The sequence below is a fragment of the Beauveria bassiana genome (assembly GCF_000280675.1).
Source record: "Beauveria bassiana ARSEF 2860 unplaced genomic scaffold BBA_S00005, whole genome shotgun sequence".
NCBI lineage: Eukaryota > Fungi > Ascomycota > Sordariomycetes > Hypocreales > Cordycipitaceae > Beauveria > Beauveria bassiana.
This window is the reverse complement of record NW_007930840.1, coordinates 658945-683146: the sequence shown is the minus strand read 5'-3', so window position 1 is coordinate 683146 and position 24202 is coordinate 658945. Positions and strand designations below refer to the sequence as shown.

General features: G+C 54.0%; 7 protein-coding genes across 7 annotated transcripts; 2 read left to right on the top strand and 5 right to left on the bottom strand.

Moving 5' to 3' along the window:
• Positions 1–5000: 5000 nt before the first annotated feature.
• Positions 5001–6497, top strand: BBA_02504 (acyl-CoA dehydrogenase; the record flags this gene model as incomplete). Its single annotated transcript, XM_008597601.1, has 3 exons — positions 5001–5357; positions 5435–5685; positions 5756–6497. The coding sequence occupies 3 exons, from the start codon at positions 5001–5003 to the stop codon at positions 6495–6497; spliced, it is 1350 nt and encodes a 449-aa protein (XP_008595823.1).
• Positions 6498–6756: 259 nt separating this feature from the next.
• Positions 6757–7859, bottom strand: BBA_02503 (3-hydroxybutyryl-CoA dehydrogenase; the record flags this gene model as incomplete). The annotated part of the gene is made up of 3 exons (XM_008597600.1): positions 6757–7487; positions 7561–7660; positions 7734–7859. 3 exons carry the CDS (start codon positions 7857–7859, stop codon positions 6757–6759), a joined length of 957 nt encoding a protein of 318 aa, XP_008595822.1.
• A 330-nt stretch (positions 7860–8189) lies between these two features.
• Positions 8190–11710, top strand: BBA_02502 (timeless protein; the record flags this gene model as incomplete). Its single annotated transcript, XM_008597599.1, has 2 exons — positions 8190–8264; positions 8321–11710. The coding sequence occupies 2 exons, from the start codon at positions 8190–8192 to the stop codon at positions 11708–11710; spliced, it is 3465 nt and encodes a 1154-aa protein (XP_008595821.1).
• A 301-nt stretch (positions 11711–12011) lies between these two features.
• On the bottom strand, positions 12012–14264 carry BBA_02501 (chloride-bicarbonate anion exchanger AE2; the record flags this gene model as incomplete). The annotated part of the gene is made up of 5 exons (XM_008597598.1): positions 12012–12997; positions 13068–13555; positions 13628–13693; positions 13766–13936; positions 14011–14264. 5 exons carry the CDS (start codon positions 14262–14264, stop codon positions 12012–12014), a joined length of 1965 nt encoding a protein of 654 aa, XP_008595820.1.
• Positions 14265–15011: 747 nt separating this feature from the next.
• On the bottom strand, positions 15012–15815 carry BBA_02500 (serine/threonine-protein kinase; the record flags this gene model as incomplete). The annotated part of the gene is made up of 1 exon (XM_008597597.1): positions 15012–15815. One exon carries the CDS (start codon positions 15813–15815, stop codon positions 15012–15014), a length of 804 nt encoding a protein of 267 aa, XP_008595819.1.
• Positions 15816–16637: 822 nt separating this feature from the next.
• Positions 16638–18067, bottom strand: BBA_02499 (tyrosine phosphatase; the record flags this gene model as incomplete). The annotated part of the gene is made up of 2 exons (XM_008597596.1): positions 16638–17970; positions 18021–18067. 2 exons carry the CDS (start codon positions 18065–18067, stop codon positions 16638–16640), a joined length of 1380 nt encoding a protein of 459 aa, XP_008595818.1.
• Positions 18068–21331: 3264 nt separating this feature from the next.
• BBA_02498 (integral inner nuclear membrane protein Ima1) lies at positions 21332–23726 on the bottom strand (the record flags this gene model as incomplete). Its single annotated transcript, XM_008597595.1, has 3 exons — positions 21332–22645; positions 22705–23535; positions 23598–23726. 3 exons carry the CDS (start codon positions 23724–23726, stop codon positions 21332–21334), a joined length of 2274 nt encoding a protein of 757 aa, XP_008595817.1.
• Between the last annotated feature and the right edge of the window lie 476 nt (positions 23727–24202).

Sequence of the window (24202 nt, the reverse complement as noted above, 5' to 3'; positions counted from 1 at the left end):
CCATGCCATGCTACACACCATGGTCGACAACGCCCGCATTCCTCCTCCTCCCTCCTCCCCCTCCCCCCCGGGCGGCTTAAGCTTTTTTTTGTTTGACTGGGTTAATACTTGGTGGTTTCATCGCGTCGGAACACACAAGCTGGGCCCTTAATCGGACGCCCACTCGCGTCCCAAGGCGGAGCAAGGACACGAGGCGGCGGGCCTGCAATAAAGTAGTCTGATGCTCTCTCTTCTCGACAAGAAGTGTGTTGAAAGACCCTGGACAGGCTGGAATTTGTACTAGATTAATAAGAAATCAGCCAAAAAAAAAAAAGTAACCCTCTCTAATAAAATAAATATTTTAGTACGTTCTCTACTGCCGGCTCCTGGTTCAAGTAGTAAGCTAGACTAGTCGCTAGACCCGCCGTCGACGACGGCTTCTCTCGCGTGCATTGCCTTGTGGGCTCGAACCGGATAACCTCACGCTAAAAAGCCCACCTTTAGGGGGGGCGTGTGGTGTGTGGTAGTCCTTCATTTCGGTTTTTTCTTTTTTCTTTTTCCCTCATTGTCCGCGCCCGTTGCCAGTCAGAGTCAACGGTAGCAACAGGGGGTGGGGGGGTTCGAAAGATGGATGGATGGTAGGGACGGACGGATGACTGGGGTGTCCCTGGTCACTGGGGTCTACTGGGGTCTTTTTTTTTATCTCGTCTGTGCCTCTCATCTCTGAGAACAACTGGAGACTGGAGTGCTACTGGTAGAGTTAGTTATTATCCCATGCTCGCTTTTGCTTCTTGGTGGAGTGGAGCGGAATGGGCGCCCCACGGCTCCTGCCAGACGCGACTCCGTCACGACACAAGTCTTACTCTCATTGACTGATGGATGGGCACCTCCTGGAAAGAGCTCCTCATTACTGTGACAAACGACTCCACCGCCTCTGTCCTCATCATCAGCGTTCGCAGCAAGGCTTCCCTTGTTGTGCCTAGGTTCTGCTCATGAGATCGAGAAGCACGCCATGATGTTTCAACTGTAGCGCTGCGGATCGCCGGTTTGTCTCTCCCGACTTTCTTGCCTGGGCCAGCGTGGTAACGCGGTTTTTGTGTCGCGGGCCATTCATTTATTCATCTATGTATGTATTTTTTTATTCTATTTTTTATTTTTTTTGTAGAGAGAGAGAGAGGGAAAGAAGAGGAAAAGAAGAAATGCCACACATCCCTGTCCTTGGACTTGATTCTGTGCAACGGAAATCTGGGCCATCTTGCAAAACTCATCCGAATTTTGCGAGGCTCAAGCGCAAACACGTTTTGGCGAGCCTATCAGCAAGAGAGGGATAATAAGGAACAGAGCTCCCACTAATCCGTACTGGGTACGGATTACACTAACTGATACCTAGGTAGTCACTAGTCAAACTACGGATCGTCTGTGGATGCCAAAATGACTCTAGAATCCCCTGGTGGAGCGTCACCCATGGACTGTAGTCTGTTGCCCGAACTGCCACCCACAAAACCACGCTTTCTCAAACTACCCGCTGATGATCCTTCATGGAAGCATAGAACGCCAAGGAGTGATATCCTTTTTCCCATCGAGCCATTTCAACAGGCTCACGAGAACCGCCGCCCGCTGCCGTTCTCGTCACGGCCCCCTGTTCTCTTCTGTTTGCACACACCGACTATGATCCAATACTCGTTTCTCCCGTACGGGCGCGGAGCTGGATTCTTTCTGGCTTCGGCAGGCGACATTACTAGGTGCCTCGTTCTCGGCCGAAGTTGAATGTTTTTTTTTACTCTTCGCCAGGGTATCGTCATTTCGACCCCGGGCATGTCTGTGCCATGTCCATCTCATTTGGTCCTTGTCCCCGACATCTGCAATCACAATCGTCTCCGTCACAAATGACACGATGCCAGGCCATTGTATCCGTCGGCAGCAGGTACGATGATACTGGTACAGCGCATACTTTGTACTCCGTACGGCCTGGCCAGAGGCGTCCACGACGCGTCGCATTGGTGCCGTGGCAGGCATGCACATAATTTGGCCACAGTGTCCAACCGGAACAAAGATACCCATGACGAGCTGTGGTCCGGCAGACATCCAGCCAGCATCCTCCACAGCCGCCTGACTGCCAGACTGGGGCACTCATGAGAAAGGGAGGGGGGGTGACACTGGCCACGGCAGTCACATGGCAGTAACCAGGCCCGTCTCTGGACCTTGAATCCATGGGCCAAATTGCTTCCTTTGTTGATGTAACCATTGAACCCAACGGAACAGTAATGGAAAATTACAGGGACTTGTACGGATATCCGTATGGGTTCTGACGACTGACTTTTGGACATCTTTGTGGCACCTGAATCTTTAGTTTCAAATATTGTCCTGTCGATGCAAATTGGCATCAGAGATTGCACGCACAATGCAATCTATCTTTCCGATTCTCCTCCAGTGTGGGCAAGACATGCGAATATCCGTTATGTGTACTCCATACTGAACTTGGTACGTATATTTACTGGACAGAGGCGTGCGGCACAAGAGTGTGTTGCCTGTTTGCCCCCCTTCGCGAATCCGCGATCCGTCTAGACATGATCAGCCCAGTTTCTGCAAGAAAAGGGGCCGCCGGTGGGAGAGCCGAGCAATGTTGCTCCTTTTTAATGTGCCATGGTTACCTTGACCTGGGCTTGCAGGTAGCATCTCCAAAAGCAGAAGCCATCGCGCCCGTCTTTGGGGGCGTGCGCCGGCTGCCGTCCAGCCATCCAGGCAAAGCCCGGGCCGGGTGGGAAAAGCCTCTTTTCTGTCCATCATCTTGTTCCCCCCCCCCTTGCCATGTCCACCACACCGCTTCAACTGATGATGATGATCGATATGGGGGGGAAACCCGCACGTGTGCCCTTTGCCAGAGTTTAGTACTACGTATACATGGATGGCAAGATAATTAATTAAGTGGCGGCGCGCACTCCATGCCCTGCGTTCGATTCTGGCGCCGTCAACAACCATGCGGCCATCGCAACAAAGACCAACTTTTTGCAGCAATTTGCAGCAAGTTTAGTTTACAGGCATCATGGCTGGTCCTCTGGCGTTTTGAATGGTCATTGAACCTTCCCAATCTGGCAGATCAACTCTTGGCCTTCTGTTCTGGGCCAGTACACATTTTCATGCGCCGTTGGTGAGGTGGGATAAAATGGCTTATTATTCGTACACAGTGATGTGCTGCTGCTGTTACAGCCTGGCCTGCTCCGGTCCTTGTCATGCGAGGTTTGATTACATAGCAATAAGCGCAAGGCAGCGAGCGAGCGCATCAACTTGGTAATCAGAAATTGAAACAAAAAAAAAAATACGTACGAAAAAAAAAACCCCCCATTATCAAAAGTTGATTAAGGGGATATCACTTGCAAATCAATGGCAAGAAATTCAATGTCCAAGTTGTCGTCAAGGCACAGCTTCATGAGGCCTTTTTATCTTTCTTTCCAACTATTTACCCCGCATGGCTACCATGATCAAATTTGTCTCGCCTTTTTTTTTTCTTTTTTTTTCTTTTATATATATATATATATATATGTATTTATATATTATGGATACGTCATGCTGGGCACCTTTGTCTCGTCGGTTCCTGGGATCACTAGCGCCTTTGCTAGCCCAAAAGTTGCCTCATGGCTAATGCGTGGCGCTTTAATTTTGGGGGGGGAGGGGGGGGGAGGGGGGGGGAGGGGGGGGGAAGGAGGGTTTTTTCGCACCTTTTTACCGGGCATCCTGTCATGTTTTAGTTAGTTTCAAGCTGAGCTGATCTAGGCTACAGCCGCCCCTTTAGATAACCATCTTGCAGGGAACAGGGAAGTTGGGGAGTCGGAGGATGTTGAGTCGTGGGATGATCACTGATCAAGTGATAGCATATTGACCTATAGGTTAACGCATATGTACGGCGACGTCGTGAGTAATAATAACAATAGTTTGCTCAAGGACCACGGATGAATGAATCGAGTATTCCGAGGTTTTACATGTAATGTAGTCCTTGAATAAACCAAATGTTGTGATAAATTGTGCTTTTTATTTCTTCCCTTATGTCTATCCGTAAGCCCCCTTTTCTTTCAATGCATTGCGGCTGCGCAGACGTCTGCGTGCCTGCGCAGCTAGCAAATGACAACACCCTTTTCCTAGCCCAACCCGAAAAGAACTCTCACCTCTCTACCTACCACCAGTTCCCTGTCATGCCTGTCTACTTTTCAAGCGGCGCCCAAACAGTGTCTCAGACTGGCTGCTGTGGCAAGGCCAGTGAGGGCGCGGAGAGTTCATTGAGATGTGAGACATGAATTGACCACCCAGACTTGGTTGGGCGGGCTGCTGCAACATGAAGCTGCAGAGCACAAACAATAAGTACACGCAAACTTCCTGTTGCGTCCTTGTTTCGTCTTCTCTGCTTTGACACAATGATTATTCTCCTTGACCTGGCACATGCGATGCGATGCAACACGACTGCAGATGTCCTGTACCTGTCGACACGTTTCTGCTCCCAATCAAAAGCTACCCTGCTTTCGACAAGTTCGAGCTCGTCATGCCAGTTTCTTTGTTATTTGGTGGTGGCTAGGACCAGTTCTGGCGCTGTACCTGGCTGCGACCTGACAAGGTTTGGCGACGCCATAAACAGAGCACATGACGTGGCCGTGCTGCGTATTTAAACGCCCTGCAAAATTGAGAAGTCCAAAGATTTTGTCCTTGCACATCTGCGGGTAAATCTCAGTGATATCTACATGCCTCGATATATACAAACTGTTGAAAGACTGAAAATGTATAACCGCTGACCAGTGGAAGTTCGGCTATATGGACGGCAAGGTGGACGGGCCTCGGCTCCGCGCGGGGGCGGGTGATGTGGCGCTAGATGGCGCGCTAACCCCCGGAAAACGACCTGAAAGCATCTGACTTTTCGGCTATAAGACCTGCAAAATCCTAGAAAACGCTTTCCCCCATCCTCCATCTCCCTTGCATCGTTTGAAGAAGCAGCTTGTTTTGTTGCATTTCACCAAAAAACAAAAGCATCGCCCATCATGAACGCCGAGTACCAGAAAGTCCTCACCTCCGCCCCGGCCGTGCTGCCATTCTCTGAGCCCCCGTACCTCAGCGGCCTTCCGTCGCCGTACCACAACGACTCGCATCGCCGCTTCCAAAAGGTCGCCCGCGCCTGGATCAGCGAGAACATCACCAAGCACGCGCTCGAGTGGGAGCGCGAAGAGAGCGTCCCCGAGGACCTCTACCAGAGATGGGTCAAGGCCGGCTACCTGCCCGCCACTTTGCCCGCGCCCCTGCCGGTCGATTGGCTGAAGCGCCTCGGCATCAACGAGATGCCTGGCGGCGTCAAGGTTGAGGACTGGAACTACACTCACTCTGCCATTTTTGCTGACGAGGTAAAGTTTGGCGCTCAGCCCTGAGAATCCGGTTTTTTCGTGGGCTAATGATATGGGGGTTTCCCAAAAAAAAACAGATGATGGGCGCCGGTCTTGCTGGTCCCCCTGGCTCCTTGACTGTTGGTGTTGCTTACGGCCTTCCTCCCATTTTCAAGTTTGGTAGCAAAGAGCTGCAGGAACGCATCGTTCCCGAGATTGTCTCGGGCAAGAAGCGCATCTGCATTGCCATTACTGAGCCTGACGCTGGTTCCGACGTGGCAAACATCACCACCACCGCCAAAAAGACCCCCGATGGCAAGCACTATATTGTCAATGGCCAGAAGAAGTGGTAAGTGCCGAGATGTGGCGAATTTATCGGCGTTGAGTCGACGCAGTTGATAACCTTTTTGTCGTCACAGGATTACCAACGGTATCTGGTCCGACTACGCCACCATGGCTGTCCGCACCGGCGACGAGGGCGCCGGTGGCCTCTCGCTGCTGCTCGTACCGCTCAAGGGCCATCCGGGAGTCGAGATGCGCCGCCTCAAGGTCGGCGGCCAGATCAGCGCCGGCACCACCTTTATCGACATGGACGAGGTCAAGGTGCCCGTCGAGAACCTCATCGGCCAGGAGGGCCTGGGCATGACCTACATCATGACCAACTTCAACCACGAGCGCATGAGCATCTGCATGGGCGTCGTGCGCCAGTGCCGCGTCGCTCTCAGCACCGCGTTCGAGTACGTCATGAAGCGCGAGGCCTTTGGCAAGACGCTCATTGACAACGCCGTCGTCCGCCACCGCCTCGCCGGCGCCGGCTCCCAGCTCGAGGCCTACGCCGCCTGGGTCGACCAGCTCGTCTACCAGATGGGCAACATGAGCAAGGCCGAGTCGGACCTGAGGCTCGGCGGCGCCGTCGCCATGGCCAAAGCCCTCGGCGGCCGCGTCTTTGACGAGGTGGCCAGCTGCTCCATCCTGCTCTTTGGCGGCAACGGCTACACGCGCAGCGGCCAGGGCGAGGTGGTTGAGAAGATTTACAGAGAGGTTCCCGGCATGCGCATTCCCGGTGGCAGCGAGGATGTGTTGCTGGACCTTGGCATTCGTCAACTATTGAAGATTTACCAGCTTCAAACTCAACTGCTGGGCACAAAGTCCAACCTGTAAATATTGTAATTTATGATAATTATGTTTAAAATAGTTTTGAAAGCCCAACAATTAGAGTGAATACGGATCTCTTATTGGCAAAGTATCATGTTCGACAAGGTTTTTGAAAGAAATAGTCTCAAGGGTCAGTAAATACGAATCTCTCAGTGGCAAAGCATCGTGTTTGAGCGGTATAGCATCAATTGGGACTTTTTGTATTCAAGCAGCGCTTCTTATGTTCAAGTTTGTCTGTTACAATTGGCATGCGTGACTGACGCGTCTAGTAATCGTAAAAGCCCTTGCCGCTCTTCTTGCCGAGCCACCCGGCGTCCACCATCTTTCCGAGAAGGACACTCGGGCGATACTTGGAGTCGCCAGTCTCGTTGTAGAGGACCTTCATGATGGAAAGGCACGTGTCCAGGCCGATAAAGTCGGCGAGCTGCAGAGGGCCCATGGGGACGTTGGTGCCGTTCTTCATGATGGCATCGATGGAGTCGCGGTCGCCGACGTGGGTCTCGAGGCAGATGACGGCCTCGTTGATATAAGGCATCAGAATGCGGTTGGCAAGGAAGCCAGGGGTGTCGGCGGAGACGGACGTAATCTTGCCCATCTTCTTGCAAAACTCGACAGCCGTGTCCAGAGTCTCCTGGCTGGTCTGGAGGCCGCTGATGATTTCAACACCCTTCTGGATAGGAACAGGGTTCATAAAGTGGGTGGAGACGACCCGGGACGAGGCCGAGGTGTCGGTGGGATCGGTCGTCGTGGCGGCGGCAATCTTGGTGATGGAGATGGAAGAGGTGTTTGTGGCAAGAATGGCGTGCGAGGGACAAATCCGGGCGAGGTTGGAGAAGATGTCAAACTTGAGCTGGGGAATCTCGGGAACGGCCTCGATGACAAAGTCGACCGAGGAGAGGTCCTCGACCTTGGTAGAGCCGCTCAGGCGGCCGCGAATCTCGGTGGCCTGGTCCTGCGTGATTCTCTCCTTGGCGACGTCCTTTGCGAGAAGCTTGTCTAACAAACACAATTTTTTGTAAGTCAATGGTGCTCGCTCGGGGCTTAAGAGGCCGACGAAGCGGTCGCATACCGGCGAAAGCAAGGCCCTTGGACAGAGCCTTGTCGGACGCGTCAACAAGTGTGACGGGGACATTGGCTCTTTGAGCAGCAACGAGCGCAATGCCGAGACCCTGAGAAGTTCAATTAGCTACAATTGACTCTGAAATTTCGTCCCTTTTCGTCACATGCTAGAACGGGCCGTACCATTTGGCCGGCGCCAATGACACCGAGCTGCTTAACCTCTGCGGCGTACTGGCGGCGGGTGGTGCTGAAGCAGCGGGCCTGGCGAGAGGCTTGCAGCGCGCGCATGCGCAAAATTGAGCTGACCATTTTATTTGGGAAGCGAATTCGGTGGTTTTGTGATGATGTTGGGATGCGAATGGCCAAGCCGGCGTTTACCCCGAACGGGTTTAAAGAACCACGGCGGCGGCGGGCGCTGCGGGTAATCTCGGCTTTCACCAGTACGTTTTTCTGGGGTTGTGGCTGCTGTGGCTGGGGCACCAGTGCTGGACGCGGCAAGTGGCTTGGTGGGCTGCGACGCGTCTCTCAAGCCTCAGACGCGTAAATTGTTCTAAAGTGCGAAGCCCATTCTTAAGCCGCCGACACAAAGGTCCTCGGTTGATAGATACAATTCGCTGCCCGCGGCAAATATCCTTCGCCATGGAACTGCCAGACGGAGGACATGACATTGTTCATCCCGAAGTCAGAGCACACATCACCAGTCTAATTTCTGCTGTCAGTTTGCGCCGCTGTCTGCTTCCCTTCCCAGGTACTAATGCAATGTCCTCCAGCTCGGTGGAATAAGCGCCGACGATGATGGCCAGTATCAGCTCGGTGACGATGCCCTCGAGGTTTTGCGCGATATTAAACGATGGATTCGATTTTACGACGAAAAGACGAACCGCATGGACGTTGCGCGATGTGTCTACGAGGGCAACCTTGTACGGGGCGACCTGATCCCCATCCTCGCTAAATGGCCCGAAGATTCAATGGACAGCAAATTCAAGAGTAGACTCGTGCTAGCCTGCATTGAAATCTTGGTTCCATTGACTTGGCCCATCGACAAGGACAAGGACAAGATGACCGTCAACCACCACCGACACGTCCCGGTCCTTGAGCTCGCCCAGCTACAGTATAAAAGTGCCATCATCAACTTTGACGGCGCCAGACTCTTACATTCAGCTGTCCGATGCGCAATTCCTTCCATGGCTATTCCCATTGGCGACCGAACTTCGAGGGACCAGGGCATCATCAAGCTGATTCTTTTCTTCATACGAAACATAGCCATGATAGCACCGTCGCCTGGTGTCAAGTTTGACGGCGATGAGACTCAAATCTCCCGATCCACCACGATAGACGCCTTCTCCTACCAAGATGTCTTTGTCCTTCTCCTTACTATTGCCTCCAATATGGGTGAAGATTTCAGAACAGAGGATACAACAGTCATGGAAATTATATATCATCTTGTGAAGCAGGTCGACGTCGCCACGCTGTTCATGGACGAAAGCCAGCTAAACAAGGCAAAGGCTGGAGAGCTGTCTGATCTCATGAAGAAGGAATCTGCCATGCTCCAGGGATACAACAGAAAGGGGCCTACAAGACACAACCGCTTTGGAACAATGGTCTGGGTCAAGCGCGACGACGGCAAAATGTCTTCTCTATCCGGACAGGATGTTCTGGCTGACGCAGCGACAAGAAACAAAAAGATGGACGATAGCAAGTCGTTTCGCCCTACTCGACGTGGTAAGAAGGAGAACCAAGCCGAAAAGGATCTAGGTCTCCCGACACCTCTCACCCCAAGTGCAGCCAAGCAGCTTCGTTCTTTTGTGGAGGAGTTTCTCGATTCCGGCTTCAACCCTTTGTTTCTACATGTCCGCAAATCTATCGATCGAGAAGCGCCACACATTATGAGCTTTCACAGACGTCAGTTCTTTTACCTCATATCGTGGTTCCTCAAAGCCGAACAAGGCCGCCGCAAACGTAACAAGGCTGCGAATAAAAACACAGCGGAAGAAATCAGCAGTTTCAGCCTGATAGCGAGCGTACTGAATCAAGAAATGTTCATCACGCTCAGCAAGGGACTACACGAGTCGTACGATGACAAGGACTGGCCTTCGCTATCAGCAGCTATGCGCTGCTTCACACAAATTCTGCTCACTATCCAAGAAATGACGGAACAGGGAACAGAAGACGACCAGGAGATTGCAGAAAATGTTTTGAGTCGCCTTTTCTACGAAGAATCCACGCACGACGTGATAGCCAACATTGCCAGAACCTACAAGGACCAGGGCTTCGAGTACCTTGACGCAGCCACCGAGCTAGTACATCACTTCTTGCGTGTTCTTGAAGCCTATTCCAAGCAGAATGCCGACATGCAAATTCGATCCAGAAAACGGGCGCGCAGAAAGAAGAAGGCGAATGCACAGCAAAATGGTGTCGACGAGGAAGAAAACGATGACTCCGGACAAGACGAGGCACATGTTGAGCGAGCATCAAAGGACCGGAAATTCGACTTTCAACGTTTCGCATCACGCTTCACCCCTCAAGGCGTAGTGGATACATTTATCTCGTTTACCAGATACTATCGTGAGCTCGATGACGCGCAACTAAAGCGAGCGCATCGATATATCTACAGACTGGCTTTCAAACAAGAGATGAGCGTCATGCTCTTTCGAGTGGACACGCTCCACATGCTGTTGAATATGATCCAGGGGCCAGATGCGCTGCACAAATCTTCACGAATGTTCAAAGAATGGGAAGAGTTGATCAAGCAAGTGTTCCGTAAATGCTACAAGAAGATTCAAGATCGGCCGGAGCTCATTGTTGAGATGCTGTTCAGCAAACTTCCAGCAACTGCTTTCTTTCTCGAGTACGGTTACGAAAAGCAAACTTCCGCCGCTAGGGCAAAACCTCGACCAGCTGCCGAGCTTGTTTTCAAGCACACTACCGAGCACGATCAACAGGTCGGCATTGCCGTTGGCGCCCTGCTCGACAAGAACGAATCAGATCATGTCCAGTGGCTCAAAAAGATACTCAGCACTGCAGAAATCGAGCGACGCTCTTGGAGTAACGCGAACGACGAGCTGCTCGCAAACGATGATCCCTTTGATGACGCCGAGATGGCCGAGGTGCCACCAGAGCCGAAACTCCCACCCGTCTTCACTGTTCGACCCGACAGCGCTGAGAGGCGAAAGGCAATGTTCAAAAACCCCTACCTGCGCCTGTTGCTGAACCTCGCTGGTGCGCGGCTCCTCGGTCCAGTATCGGAAGAAACCCCCGAATCAGTTTGGATTATCCCAGCTGAAGTCACGGCCAATCAGCTCAAGGATGCGCTTCACTACATCAACCAAGGAGAGTTCAATCCACCCACTTTTGAAGATGGGACGTCTGCAGAGCAGCAACTGAAGCGCAAAACAGTACCGCGCAAGAAGGCAGCTTTTGATGACGATGATGCTGGTGACGACGACGACAGCCTCGATGACTTCTTGGACAATGGAGTCATGTTCCCTGCAGGTGGCCCCACGGCGCGTAAAGCGATTGACGAACCCAAAAAGCCCAAGAAATCTCGGAAGAAGCGAAGTGCGTCAAAGGAGATTGATGACCAAGAGCGTGAAGAGCGTTCTCGAAAGCGACGTGACAAGGAAAGGGAAAAGGCTCGCAAAATCAAGTCTGCCCTCTACGTCAGAGATGGCGACGACGACTTTGATGCTGACGAGGATGAGGAATTCTTTGCGCGTGAGCGTGCAATCAAAGCTCGAGCAGAGCAAGCGGCCAAATCTGCCGTGCGCGGCTTCGCCGACGAGGACAGCACTCCGCTCCAGCGCACCGCCGCAAAACGCAAATCAACGGCTCTTCTGGACGATGGCACCGATGATGAAGATGAAGAGGATAATCTCCAGTTCGCTCAGCGCATGCCCGGCAGCCAGTCTGCCGCAGACGCCAGCGAAACTGATGAGAACACCGTGGACGGCAGCGACGCGGAAAGACCAAAAAGGCGGAGGCTGAGTCCAGACACGGACGAAGATGTAGATGAAGATGAAGATGCAATTACTTCAAAGTCGGATGCAGCACCGGTTGGAGGCACTGATGCAGAGGGAGATGATGCTGTAGTACCGACTTCCACGGCCCGCAGATCGCGAGTCCGGGGCGGCTTTGTTATCGACAGTGACGATGATGAGTAAGGATAGGCTACTGAATGTCGAAATCTACACAATGAGGCATAATACTGGGTTAGGCGTTTGGGGATAGACATACCATATTGAGCGCGACATTTTCTTGGGGATGCTGCTTACGGGAATACGATTCCAAACTTCAATATACTTTGACTGTATAAGATATCCTAAAGAGGTACATGAAATGGAATGAAATTATTTCAGAATCCTGCGCTATAAATCACTAATTTTGTACGAATGCGAAGGATCGCAAAAGGTGTGTACTGGACGCTAACCCTGAAAGTGCCAATGCATCGTTTTTACACCTTGTTTACCTCTGCGCCATGCTTGATCCCCGCCCCGCGCTGCGTCTGGTCGCCGTGCTCTGGCCGCTGGGCATGCGGCCCAGCTCCGCCATGTCCTCCTGGCTCTTGCGCGGGCCGCCAGGCGTCACGAGGACGCTGTCGCGGGCCGAGCTGCCTCTGCGGCGACGAAACGCGCTGCTGGGCGCGGGCGAGCCTTCGCGGACGCCATCACCACCCTCATAACGCTGCTGCCGTCGCTCGGCGCCATCGTCTCCTTCTTGCGGCGGCGCGTCCTCGGCGGAGGCGCCGCCACCGCCGCCCCAGGAGCCGCCGATGCCCTCCATGGTAAAGTCGGACGCCGTGGGGCCGTCAAGCAGAGCAAGCTCCTCTTGTGTGAACCAGCGCGGCAGAAGCATGGCGCGGATGGGGATGAGGGCGAGGATGAAGACGGGGAAGCCGACGGCGGCGACGGTCTGGGTAATGGCAAAGGTGGCGGCGAAGCCGAGGAGCTCGACGGCGACGAAGCACCATATGGCGGCGCGGCGGCGGACGGCGCGAAGCGGGGCGGCGGTGGGCGTGAGGTGGCGGTCGCGGGCAAGAAAGAGGACCTTTGCGGTGATGCCGTTGGCCTCGAGGGCCTGGAAGCCCATGATGAAGAAGAGGCCGGCAAGGACGCCGTGGGGGATGAGGTGCAGGACGACGAGCAGCGGGCCCGTCATGGTGCCGAGGGTGAGGAGGCCCTGCGCGAGGTTGGACACGCGCTGCTCGACGACATGCGTTGCCTCAAAGTAGAAGTCGCCTTTGTGGTCGCCCTTTTCGTCGAGCTGCTTGACGGGCCGCGTCACGCAGAGGGATTCGGTGTGAAAGGGCGCCTGCGGGATCAGCCCGTTGGGAAAGGGAAGGCCGAGGAGGCCGGCGATGCCGGTGGTGAGACCGAGCAGAAAAAGGTCCCAGTGGAATCCGGCGGGCTTGCGGAGGGGGAACTCGCTGCCCTGAGCGATGAGCGAGGAGACTGAGAAGGGGGGTGGATTTCTGTGTTAGTCTGTGATGTAAAAGGTACGCGGGGGCGTTGGTTTCCTTACCGTTGTGGTCAAACCAAAAGAGAATGGTGAGCAGAACCGCAAACGGCAACGCGATAAAGACGTCGCCGACGCCGAGCTCCCAGAACCTGACAACCCAACCGCGCTGAATCGTCGGCTCAAAGGCGATGCCCGTGGGCAGCCGCTGCAGGTCGACCTCTTGCATGCGGCCAAAGTGCACGAAGCCGGTGAAGAAGACGAGGGTAAGCGGGGTGCCGTAGTCCTTGAGGAAGACGCGGACCTCGTGGCGAAAGAGGCCGCTGGCGCCGAGCGCGCTGCAGACGTAGGCGACGATGAAGACGAGGAGGGCGACGACGACGGAGAGGTAAAAGTCGGGTCCGTGGCCCAGGCGCTCGAGCACCTGCACGCCCTTTTGGAGGTAGATGCAGGCGACGTAGAAGCCGAAAATATCGCAGGGGAAGCGCGTCACCCAGCGCAGCCAGTTGCACGAGTTGGTCACGGCGAGGATCCAGTGCAGGATGAGGGACCATCTGCGGGATAGGGCGTGATGGGTCAGTCAAGGGGAGCTCCGTCTTGGAGGGGGAGGCGGCGAAGAGACTTACATGCCGATCCAGCCCATGAAGCCGAGGTAGTCGACGCCAGTGGGATGCATAATGTCGTAGACGGTGCTGTGGTTTGTTTTAGCAGACGTAGCTTTATGAGACGGGGGAACGGGATTACAATGAATATTTATAACGTACTAGTTGAAGACGGTGATCGGTCCAGTTACGCCAACAATGACGAGCGGTTGCGCAGCCACCAGAGAAAAGACGACTGCGCCCAAGACAGACGATAGCAGCACCTCATTTACGCCATAGTTGGACGCCGTGTTTTGAAACATGTCGAGCGAAAAGGCCAAAGCCGGCAAGATGCTACACGACAACAAACCAAAAGCATCAGCACAGAATCTCACCGAGATGGTGACGGGAAGCATCTTTTTCTTTACTTTGCAAAGTACATGTACACCGTGGCCGGGACGACGCGATAGTCCCAGGCGTCAGTCCAGTCGCTCAGATAGTACGGCGCGCGCTGCCGAATATCGTTGACCATGCCGCGAAAGAGACGAATGTGCCACCATGGCTTTGCCTCGGTTGTTGCCGGTGCTGGCGCTTGCGGCGTCTGCTGCTGTTCCGTTACCGGAAGGATGTTGGCCTCGTCGGGGCCACGAGTAGTGCTATTGGTGGTGGTGGTAGTATCCATGACGTTGGTGCCCAAGCTGTCGTGATGGGCAGGCGGCGGCCGACAGCTTCAGTGGGTTTCGAAATGTTTCTTCTTCCGTTCAAAAAACAAAAGAATTCAACTGGATTGTGAATGAGCAACTCAATTGATTGCATCTGCTTTCATTGACGGTCTCGAAAGCTGGCATCAAGCCGCATGATAAACCTCTTCCTCTCAATATACAAAAGCTTAGCTTCTTGACAAAACGGTCGTGCGTTGCCCTCCGGTGTGTGACTCCGGAGCCAAAAGGGAAAAATCAAAAAAGGCGGAATGGTCGGGCTGTGGAGTCACGGAGCCCCTTTGTCAACCAATTCGCAATCCAGAGGAGATGCAATGACAATGATCCTCTGGTCTGCGGCGAGGCAATTGGGGGCGCAATCAAGAATGTGCAGAGGCAAAGAGACAGCCCTGTAAGTAAGATTCGGTTTGCGGTCTTGGCATGGATTGCATGAGTCGCTGAAGTGCTGGTACTGGTGCGGCGTCTGAGTCAGGTCAGGCTGAGGCCAAGCGCTGGGTGCGCGTCGCATTCACAAACGTCACCACTGTTGATGAGCGCAAGACTACAAATAACCAACAATTGAACTTGAAAAAGATACAAAGTGATGAATTTTTTTTTTAATGTACAGTACCCGGTGTTCGCTGGCCGTCACCGGACCCCAACTACTAATCTGGCGCTTAAGTGGTTGTTCCATCGGAGATTGGACGGGACGCCTTCTCCTCCTCCCCCCTTCACTCCGGCTTCTCCAACCACTCCCGCAACTTCCTGAGCGCGTACATGTCGTGCTTGGCCTGCGACGTGAAAAAAACCTTCTCACACCACCCCGGCGACCCCAACGACTGCAACCTCCCCCCAAACGGCTGACACGACCCAAAGTCAATCAACACCGGCATCCCCCCCTTGACCATGATGTTTCCCGGATTTATATCATTATGCGCTAATCCCAACGAATGTAGATGCGCCACCGCCGATTCCAGCGCCTCGGCAAATTTCTCCCCATCAAGCTTTGCAAAGCTAGGTTCGTGGACGTGCTGCTGGAGCGTCTTGTCCAGACGCTCCAGGGCCAAGGCCGTGATGCGGCCACGACGCACGCGACAGCCCAGGTACCCGATGATGTAGGGGTGAGGCGTCTTGGAGATTTGCTCCATGATGAGAGTCTCTTCTAAGACGCCTTTGGGAATAAAATCAGAGCCCTTCATTTCCTCGTAGCAGTTGAGACCGGGGCGCTTGATAAAGGCAGAGACGTCGTCCAAGTCGTCGGGCGCAATCGTCAGCGGCGTATTCTGGGGAACCGCGGGGTAAATCTCGCTGTCGGGGACATGCTTCAGCGCGGCATTGTACTCTGCCACAGTAATTTCCTTTTTCTTCTTGAAAAGCTGGCCAAAGTACAGCTCGTCTTCCCGAGTAACTTGGTAGAATGTGACGTATTTCGCCTCGGTGGCGCCCTGGTCGAATGCCTCGATAATGGTTAGGTCCTGCAATGATAGCACCGGTGGTTTCTTGTCAGAACTCTCGACCGTGTTAGATGCAACCATGACAACAGCTCCAATTCAAAAAGAGGGCAAGGGGGTGTGTACGTGCTTTTAGGATGCTAGATTGGTTGTTGGGTGGTGAGTGAGCAGCAATCCTTTATTCATTGAGCTCCATAGCCCACTTCTTGTATTACGCTGACAAGGCTTCTTGTGAAACCCGATTTTGTATCGCAAAGTCTGCAATGTATGTGAGAGCAGTATTAATCCCCTCACTTTATTAGGCTGCGTGGCGCACACGTCGGGCGGCAAAGCGTGGGTGCTTCTTGGATTTTCGGAACTGCAAACATCTTCTGCGTCTATTGGTGCCGATGCGTTGGCAGATTGTTGCCCACTATGACACTTTATCACCAACACGACACAAAAGACAAGACACCTGTCAGAAGTCAACTGACATGAGTATCAACAGCCATTAGACCAGGGCAATACAGTGCCAATATATTAAAAATCAAAGCCAGCATGTGAATACAAAAAGCCCTCGCTCGTGGCGGGCATCAATAGACGTGTGCGCCAAAGAATCTACAAAAGAAACAATACATGATGGCTCAAATATAGCCCATGCCATGGTCGCCTGAGTGAGGGAACCTCAGCTCTTGATGTTTTCCCTCGGCGCAAGTCTTCCCCAACCAAACACAGAAAATACAATGGGCGAGAAACAAGCCCGTAGCCCGCTCGCCATATCTATGACGAAAACGCCCTAGTCTATATCGAAGCTCCGTTGGAGGGCTGTGTCGGAGTCTCTGTAGCCAGGCGCAATTGCAATGTATAAATGCCTTGAATGAGTATAGTCAATCCGGCATGCAGCGCTTGGCCTATCGTGCCATGCCGTTAGTAGCTTTCAGCGGTAGCAGGGGCCGAGGCTATTTGCGTTCCCGACACGATCCATATTACAACGACGACTGTTGAAAACAGTAGCGTGCGCACAAATGTTCGGACTTGAACGGGACTGTGCAGACAAGTTTCGTCCTCGAATCTTGGTATCAACGAGGACTGAAAGGCGTTGATGTAGTCAATATCGCACTCCCGAACCTTGGGGGCGGCGAATGCCCTATACTCGTCCAGCGCAGGGTCAACTTCCCATCCTGCGATTCTGCGGGCGGCGGCAACAACACAGCCGGTGCGATGCTTGCCATGGTTGCAGTGGATGAGGAGAGGATAGTTTCGCTTGTCAAGAGTGAGCTGGAGAATGGCGGCCATCGTATCAAGCGGTATGGCCTCCTTCTTGGTGCCTTTCATGTCAAAAGTGACCTGGCGGATGCCATTGGTGTGGACAAAGGCAGCGAGGTCAGTTTGGAGCTCTTCCTTCCTGACTAGAGTGACAATAGTCTTGATCTTGAGGCTCTGGAGAAAGTCAAAGTCGTGCTGCTTTGGATAGCTGCTACGGTAGAGACCAGGGACGACGACGCCAAAGTTGAGCGGCCGCCCGGCTAGGGGCACGACGGGAAAGTCGACTGCCTGATGAATGGTGGGAAGCAGCGGCGATACTTTGGCTGCCGGTACAGTGTCAGGAGTGAGCGAGATGGGTAGCGGTATCGCTGACTGCATACCTGACTTTTCGAGAGTAGCGGAATCTCTGACACCGGTGATGCTACTCTGACAGCGCAGAGCAGCGACTGCGTCGTTGGCGGGCGCGTTGCGTAGTCCTTCTTCTATTTCAGTGGCGTACTGAAACATGTCTTCCCTGAAAGAACTTCGCGAGCTTCGTCTGGACTGAAATGACGATCCGGAAGAGGATGAAGAGCTAGCAGAGGATGTGTAGCTGGAGTCGTCGAAGAAGACGGCCTCTTCAGCGTAGACACGAGAGTTGCGTTTGGCCGTGCTGATTTTTGAGGAGGCGGAGGACACGTAGTTTGAATCTTGAAAGAAGATGGCCTCTTCAGCATAGACACGAGAGTTGCGTTTGGCCATGCTGATCATTAGATGAGCGATGATCTTTGAAGCAGCGATGATTCTTGAAGAAGCAACGAAGCTTGTGAAGAAGCGATGGTCTTGGAAGAAGGGATAGAGAGCGATTCGGAAACGTCGGCCGCGGAGAGACAAACGGAGTGGCACAAATTCGATCGAAGTGACTTGACGAGAAGAATTCTCAATCGATCGCCTCGTGACGTTTAGAAAGCTTGATGATGTGGCCAAGCGAGTGCAAAAGGAGCGCTTATGGATGCTGTAATGATCCAAGTCAAGGGCCCGCGCGGAGCAGCAGCGTAAAGCTACAGACAATTGGAACACATGTTGGAGACGAGGTTGACGAGTGAAGGCATCTTGTCGAGTTTTGGGCGGGAAGAAGGTGGTATTAAATCGAGATGAACGTGCCCTCGGTGAGAGAGAATGGTTGAGACACGATGTAGAAGCGAGAAGAGGTGGAAGAGGCAAGGATTGGGTTTTAGATGGGGGCTTGGGGAAGACGGGGCGCGCGCGAGAGCAGGCCAGGCGGTGCCCCGGGCGCGAAAAGCGAGGCGAGTCTGAGTCTGGTACTTGAAGAGCGGGTTGGTTTTGGTGGCTGTTTGGTTGAACAAGTGGACAAGGGCGAGGTACCGAGATCACACTGGCAGCCTTTCACGCTTGTTGCAGGACGAGAAATGAAAGTTGGTTTCAGCGTTGCAAGGTGCTGTAAAATAGGGTTTACAGCGCGAAAGGTGCTGTACAATACCCAGCCTGTACGCCCTGAAAGTCTCCCGCACCACCTAAAAGTCGATCAAAAACAGGAAGGTGGGAGGACCCTGGATCTGCGCTGCGCTGCAACAAAGCCAAGTACGGATACCTTTCGGCCCATCAGCCTTTGGTGACGACAGAGGTACCGTTGCACTGACGCGTTAGGATTTATTAGCAAGGCAACAACAAAGTGCTAAAAGCACTGTCCGGCAGCAAGGGTGCAGATCTTTCAAAGTAATGACTGTTTAACAACTCAGTACCAGGAAATTTCACAGCCAAGAGAGACATTTGCTGAACTTGGCCACTTACTTCCTCGTCGTATTATTTGCATTTGTCGACACTTGCGTTGCCTTGTGACCTAGCACAGTGCCTGTTGTCACACGAGGCATCTCCCGTCCAAGTTTCTGCAACTCTCGGCCCTCCCCATCACCACATCCCCGAACCCTGCTAGAGCCCTCCACATCATCTACTTGCTTGCGGGTCTACTTCCTTTATCCGGACTGGCGTCATTGGCACAAGCAAGCCAAGCGAGCATCAAGTTCAACGAGCCACTATTTATTTACAGCGCTGCTCACTCGCCACGGGCCACGCAACCATGCCAGCCAACATGTCACAGCAACAAGTCAACTGCAGCAAGCCATCTTCAACAGCCAATACATTGTCACCACATCAACCCCCGCGCCCGTCGCCATCGCTAGCCAAGCAGGGCGCTTGTCATATTTGATTTCGAATTACGGGCGGCCGCACCCATTTGCCAGGTTGCCAGGTCGCCGTTTAGCGTATCAAGCCCATCAATACCTATGTGCGTAGGGCCCCTAAATAGCAGTACGGATACCAAGCGCCAAGTTGCGTGGCTCGTTTGCTCGTTCAACTTGGATCGACAATCCGCTTGCCCAAGGCGACGACACTTGCCAGCCGGCTCACTGTCTGCTAGCTTTGGTTCCACGCACGCGTTGCATTGCAGCCAAGCCTTCACCCTTCTGCTTACCGAGTATCCGTACCAGACGGAATTACCCCGATACTTTGCTTGCCTGTCACGCTGTCCACCTGTTGCAGCGTTACGCTACCTAGTTAGTGGACTGCACAATGTCTCAGCCGGACAGATTCCCGGGGTATGCCTGTCTGTCTTGCAACTTCAGCCAGCCAGCCAGGACTCAGCAGTCGCGCAGACTTTGAGCCAACTCATCCATCACTCAATGTGCACCAATCTCAGGCAAAAGTGATCCTTTGTGGCTCGTCCTGCGCTCAGTAAGGTCATTTCCGTCCACGCTGCTGATCTAGCGTCAATCTTGCCCTCTAAAATAGTGCCACTCGCGACATGCCGAAGCAACAAAAAAGGCGAAAAGGTTTGCCCGCCGCGGAAGAGAGCGCACCGTGCAGCACTTGTCCAAATCCGCTAAATCCGTTGTCCACCAGGACGCCACTTTTTATCCTGTCCTGCTACGAACAGTATTATGGTTTTTCAGGTGCATCAGGCCATCTCCGAAGACTCTGGCACACGAACTATTATCGCCATGCCCACTCGCATCCACTGCGTTGTTTTTCTCTCTGCTACCAGTAAATTGCACTCTCGCTCCATCAACTGTGGAGGACAGAGAATAGGGGAACAAGAATCAGCCTTGCAAATGCAGGCGCTCTTGTTGGCTGCCGTCGCCATTGCTACCGTCGCTATTGTGCAACACAGCATTCGCGCCAGTGTGCCTGCCAGAGACAAAACTATAACTTCGACCCATTTCCACAGGTCCAGGCCTTTGCGCCGTCTCAAACAGCCAACTCACCTGCTGGACTCACAATATCGTAATTACGGACACCTCGGACATGGAACAGCCGGATGTTCTGCCACCCAGCTTGCCAGCCTGCTCCTAGTTAACTTTAACTACCAGGCACGCCGCACTTCAGGCCGTTTTCTGACTAACCATAGACCATCTCTCCCCGCTAATCCAATCCCAAAACAGCATGTTCGATCCGTCCGTTGCTGTGCTAGAATTGTTGCGTTGCGCCAACCGGCTGCAATCACGACGACAACCTCCATTTCGTATCTAAGCAACATTTAGACATTGAGACCATTGTGCGTGTATGTGTTTATAATATAAACCATCTCACGCGACACGCTGCCGAAAGCGGGATAGACACCAGTTTGTCACGCGCAAGTTTCTGCACCAGGTTGCCAGTGTGCCAGACCATTCCGGAGTTGCAAGTCTAACCCTGACGCCAGCCAAAATGTCTTGACTCTTGACCAAGCTGGCATGTCTATCAAGATGCTGTTGTCTCTGACTACATCCTGTCACTGTAACTCGCGTGCCACTTTTCTCTTCACGCGATGACTTGCCCCTTGCGTTGACCGAAACTCCCCGGGCTGCCCGGGATGCTGCTCGATTCGTCACCGAGATATGCCCATCTTTCAATAGATCGAGGCCAATCTACTCGGCGCGACCCAGATTCCCGGATCGGTTTCTCCGTCGTATTGCGTCGTAGAAGAACATTTAGCATCGTCTCCATTACTTGCCAACTCTGATAAAGGAAGAAATCAATCTTTCTTTAGTATTATTATGCCGGGGTGGGATTGGTACCCCCCAGCACGCCGGAATCTAGACGCTCTGCGGACATCTTTAATCAATTCACGCTCACGACTGCCCACTTTGTTCTTTGCTTGTGTGTATGTGTGTGTGTGTGTGTATGCATGAGGCTATGATGAATATTGTATACCCTCCTTCTCTAAACCCCCAAGGCCAATGCTTCTGTCCAACTTTTCAAAATGTACCCAAAAAGAAGAAGAACTCCATTCATCGAAGAGGTAGCGAAATCAAAAACACCTCCCAAAAATAACCATCAACCCCCACGCCTTCACCACGTAGTAAAACGCCCAATCACTCTCACCCCTGCAGCAGCCTCCTCGCAGCACGGTGTCCTAGCATCATAGCCAAGATACCAGCGCCGTACGCGTCACTCCCCTGTACGTCCCGGCCCGCCGTCCACGTCTCCCAGCCGAGCCAGCATACGGCCGCCAGTTCCACGACGCCCAGCGCCGAGAGCCCGGCGTCGAGCAGCGTCGGTTGACGTTGTAGTCGTTGTTCTTCTTGTTGTCGTGGCTGCCCGTCACCGTCGTGGGTGCTGCTCAGTGCGACTACGCCCGCGGCGACGAGCACCAGGCCCTGCAGCGGTGTTCGGTACGGCATGGAAAAAGAAAAGCAGCAAACAAGAAGCCAGAGGGGAAGCAGCGCGCAGAGTATCATCAGCGTGAGCGACTGCTGCTTCTGACTTTGGTGCGGGGGGCGCCGCTGCTGCCGCCGCTGCTGCTGCTGCTGGTTGTTGTTGTTCTCTGAGTGGCGCCGCTTGGAAAACGGCGACAAAGACGACGATGAGGAAAAAGAAGCAGTGACGGGATGAGAAGCGCCGTCGCCGCTACCCTGCTGCTCGTTGCCAAGGCTGAAGCTCTCGCTGAGTAAGTCGGCCAGCGAGTTGGCCTCGTCGTTGGGCTTCTCGGGCGCAAAGAAGCGCGGGTTGCGAAATGTCATGCTCGCCTGCGCTTCGTCTTCGTCATTGTCACCAGCCGCCGAGTTGCGATTTCTAAATTTTGCGCTATCGTGGCTGCTGCTAAAGAAGACGTCGTCCTGCTTGACGGGCTTTTTCCGCAGCACCGGTGCGTTGGGCGGGTTGCGCAGCTGCCGCGCGGGGTTGGTCGGCGCTGGGGGCACCTTGAACCAGAAGGGACGCTGATTATTGCTGCTGCCGCTGTTGTCATTCGTCGGGGACTGGCCAAAGGGGCGGAGAGCGTCCTTGTTCTGCGCAGTGGTGGTGGTGGTGGTATCAGTGCGGAACGCGCGGTGAGGGGGCTGGCTCGGTGACCAGTCCATTTCGTCGCCCGACTCGGCGTGAGCGGTCGATGATGGCTGTAGTGGCGTGCTGTTGAAGCCGCGCTGCATCATCTTGAGCTGGCTCGGCGGGACAAAGGCGCTGCCGGGTGTGCCGGGCGTCGCTGTCAGGGAGGACACGCCGCCGCCGCCGTTGCCGCTGCCTTTCTGCGGCGTCGAGTCGAGGGCCTCGTTGAAGAGCTCGGAAAAGGTCTTGGCGTCTTGCTCTCTGCGCTTGATTGGCGTCATGCTGTGGCGCGGCGTCAACGGTTTGTCGTCGGGACGGAAGAGCGGCGTCGTGTCTACTTTGATGGACCTGCTCGCGATCAAGTAAATCTGAAGTGTCGTTAGTGCCGCTCACGACGCAATTCGCAATTTGCAAGGTGTGTACCTACAAAACACATGATGCCTGCCGTGGCCAGGTGTACGCTCAACTGCGCGCTTTGCGATTGCGCCGCGCCCCCCTGCATGCTCAGCACGCTCCGGAAGAGGATGCGAAAGAAGACGATCAACCCCTGGAACGAGTACCACCGCGTGAACCCCAGCAAATGCCTCGTAAAGCCCCTCGAGAATTGCACAAAGTGTGGGTTCCACCACACCGAGAGAACGGCCGCCGCGATGCTCGCCCGTATCAGCGCATCCCCGTCCGGTAGCCACGCCAGAGCCATCCTCGTCGCCGCGAGTCCCTTGACCATCACGCCCGAGTCGTCTGGGTCATACATGCCGTTATCCTGCCGCTCCAGCGCCCGTGCGATATGTTGCAGGTGCCAGAGCAGCTGCGCCGCGAGTCCTGCGCGCCAGAGCCAAGCGCCAACCACGCCGACCGCGTCCAGGATGCCGGCTCTCCGCGTCGTCGCTGCCGCCGCCGTGCGCCCGCGGCTCTTGTCCATCATGCGCCGCAAATGGTCCGTCTTGGCCGTGTAGCCGGCCTGACGAATGCGGTCCTGCACGGTGTCGGCGCACGCCTCGCAGACCTGCGGGTAGCGCCTCTCGAGGTTGCGGCGGTAGCGGTAGTAGTTGCGGTCGAGCTCCGCGTAGTCAGGGTGCGACGGGTCGTCGGGCAGGTACTGCGCGAGGGACGCGGTGAAGAGCCGCTGGTTCTTGAGGCACGTGGAACAAAAGACGGCGTCGGACTCGATGGACGCGGCGGGCTGAGGGCGGGCGTATTGGGAGGGCGGTGCAGCTTCCCGCTCGGTCGCGACCGGGGGGTCGGTAATATCACCATTCTGGAGGTGAGAGTTTAGTGGCATATCCTGACAGAATATTAGAAAGAAGAAGTTTGACGTACTTGATCTAGATAGTTTGTGGCATCGCAGGAGAGGCAGAGAAAGTCGGTTATCGTGCCGTCGTATTTGATGCCAGTCTGCTTGCCGCAGTAGAAGCAACTGAGATGTTTGGTTCGTCCTATGCGCCGCATCGCATTCAAGCACACGCCGCACCAAAAAAAAAAAAAAAACAGATGCAGGCCAAGTCTCTTTGAAACAAACGTACGCGCTCGAAAGAAGAACAAATCGCGAAAAGGTTGCTGTGATTCAAAGCTCATAGATGTGGTTGTCAACAGGAAGATATTCTGCCAGAGCGGTCAGGCTACAAACGTACCTGAACTAAGGTACCTCTTAGGTAGTTAACTACCTAGGTAGGTACAAGACCCTGGAGGCGCCAGCTTGATTATTAGCGCCTATACAGGCTGTACTTGGAGCGGCCTGCCGAAGAAGCACAGGCTCGGTGGATTTTAATTGAATTACATATGAATTGTGTTGAATGGCAAATAATAGATTTCTGGGGTAACCACCAATCTACCTGACACCAGACGCGCAAGCGGTCACGACAAATCGGCTCATATAACCGTCAACGGGAAGCCTTGTTCCGCGCGTCTTCGCCGTTGCGTCGGTG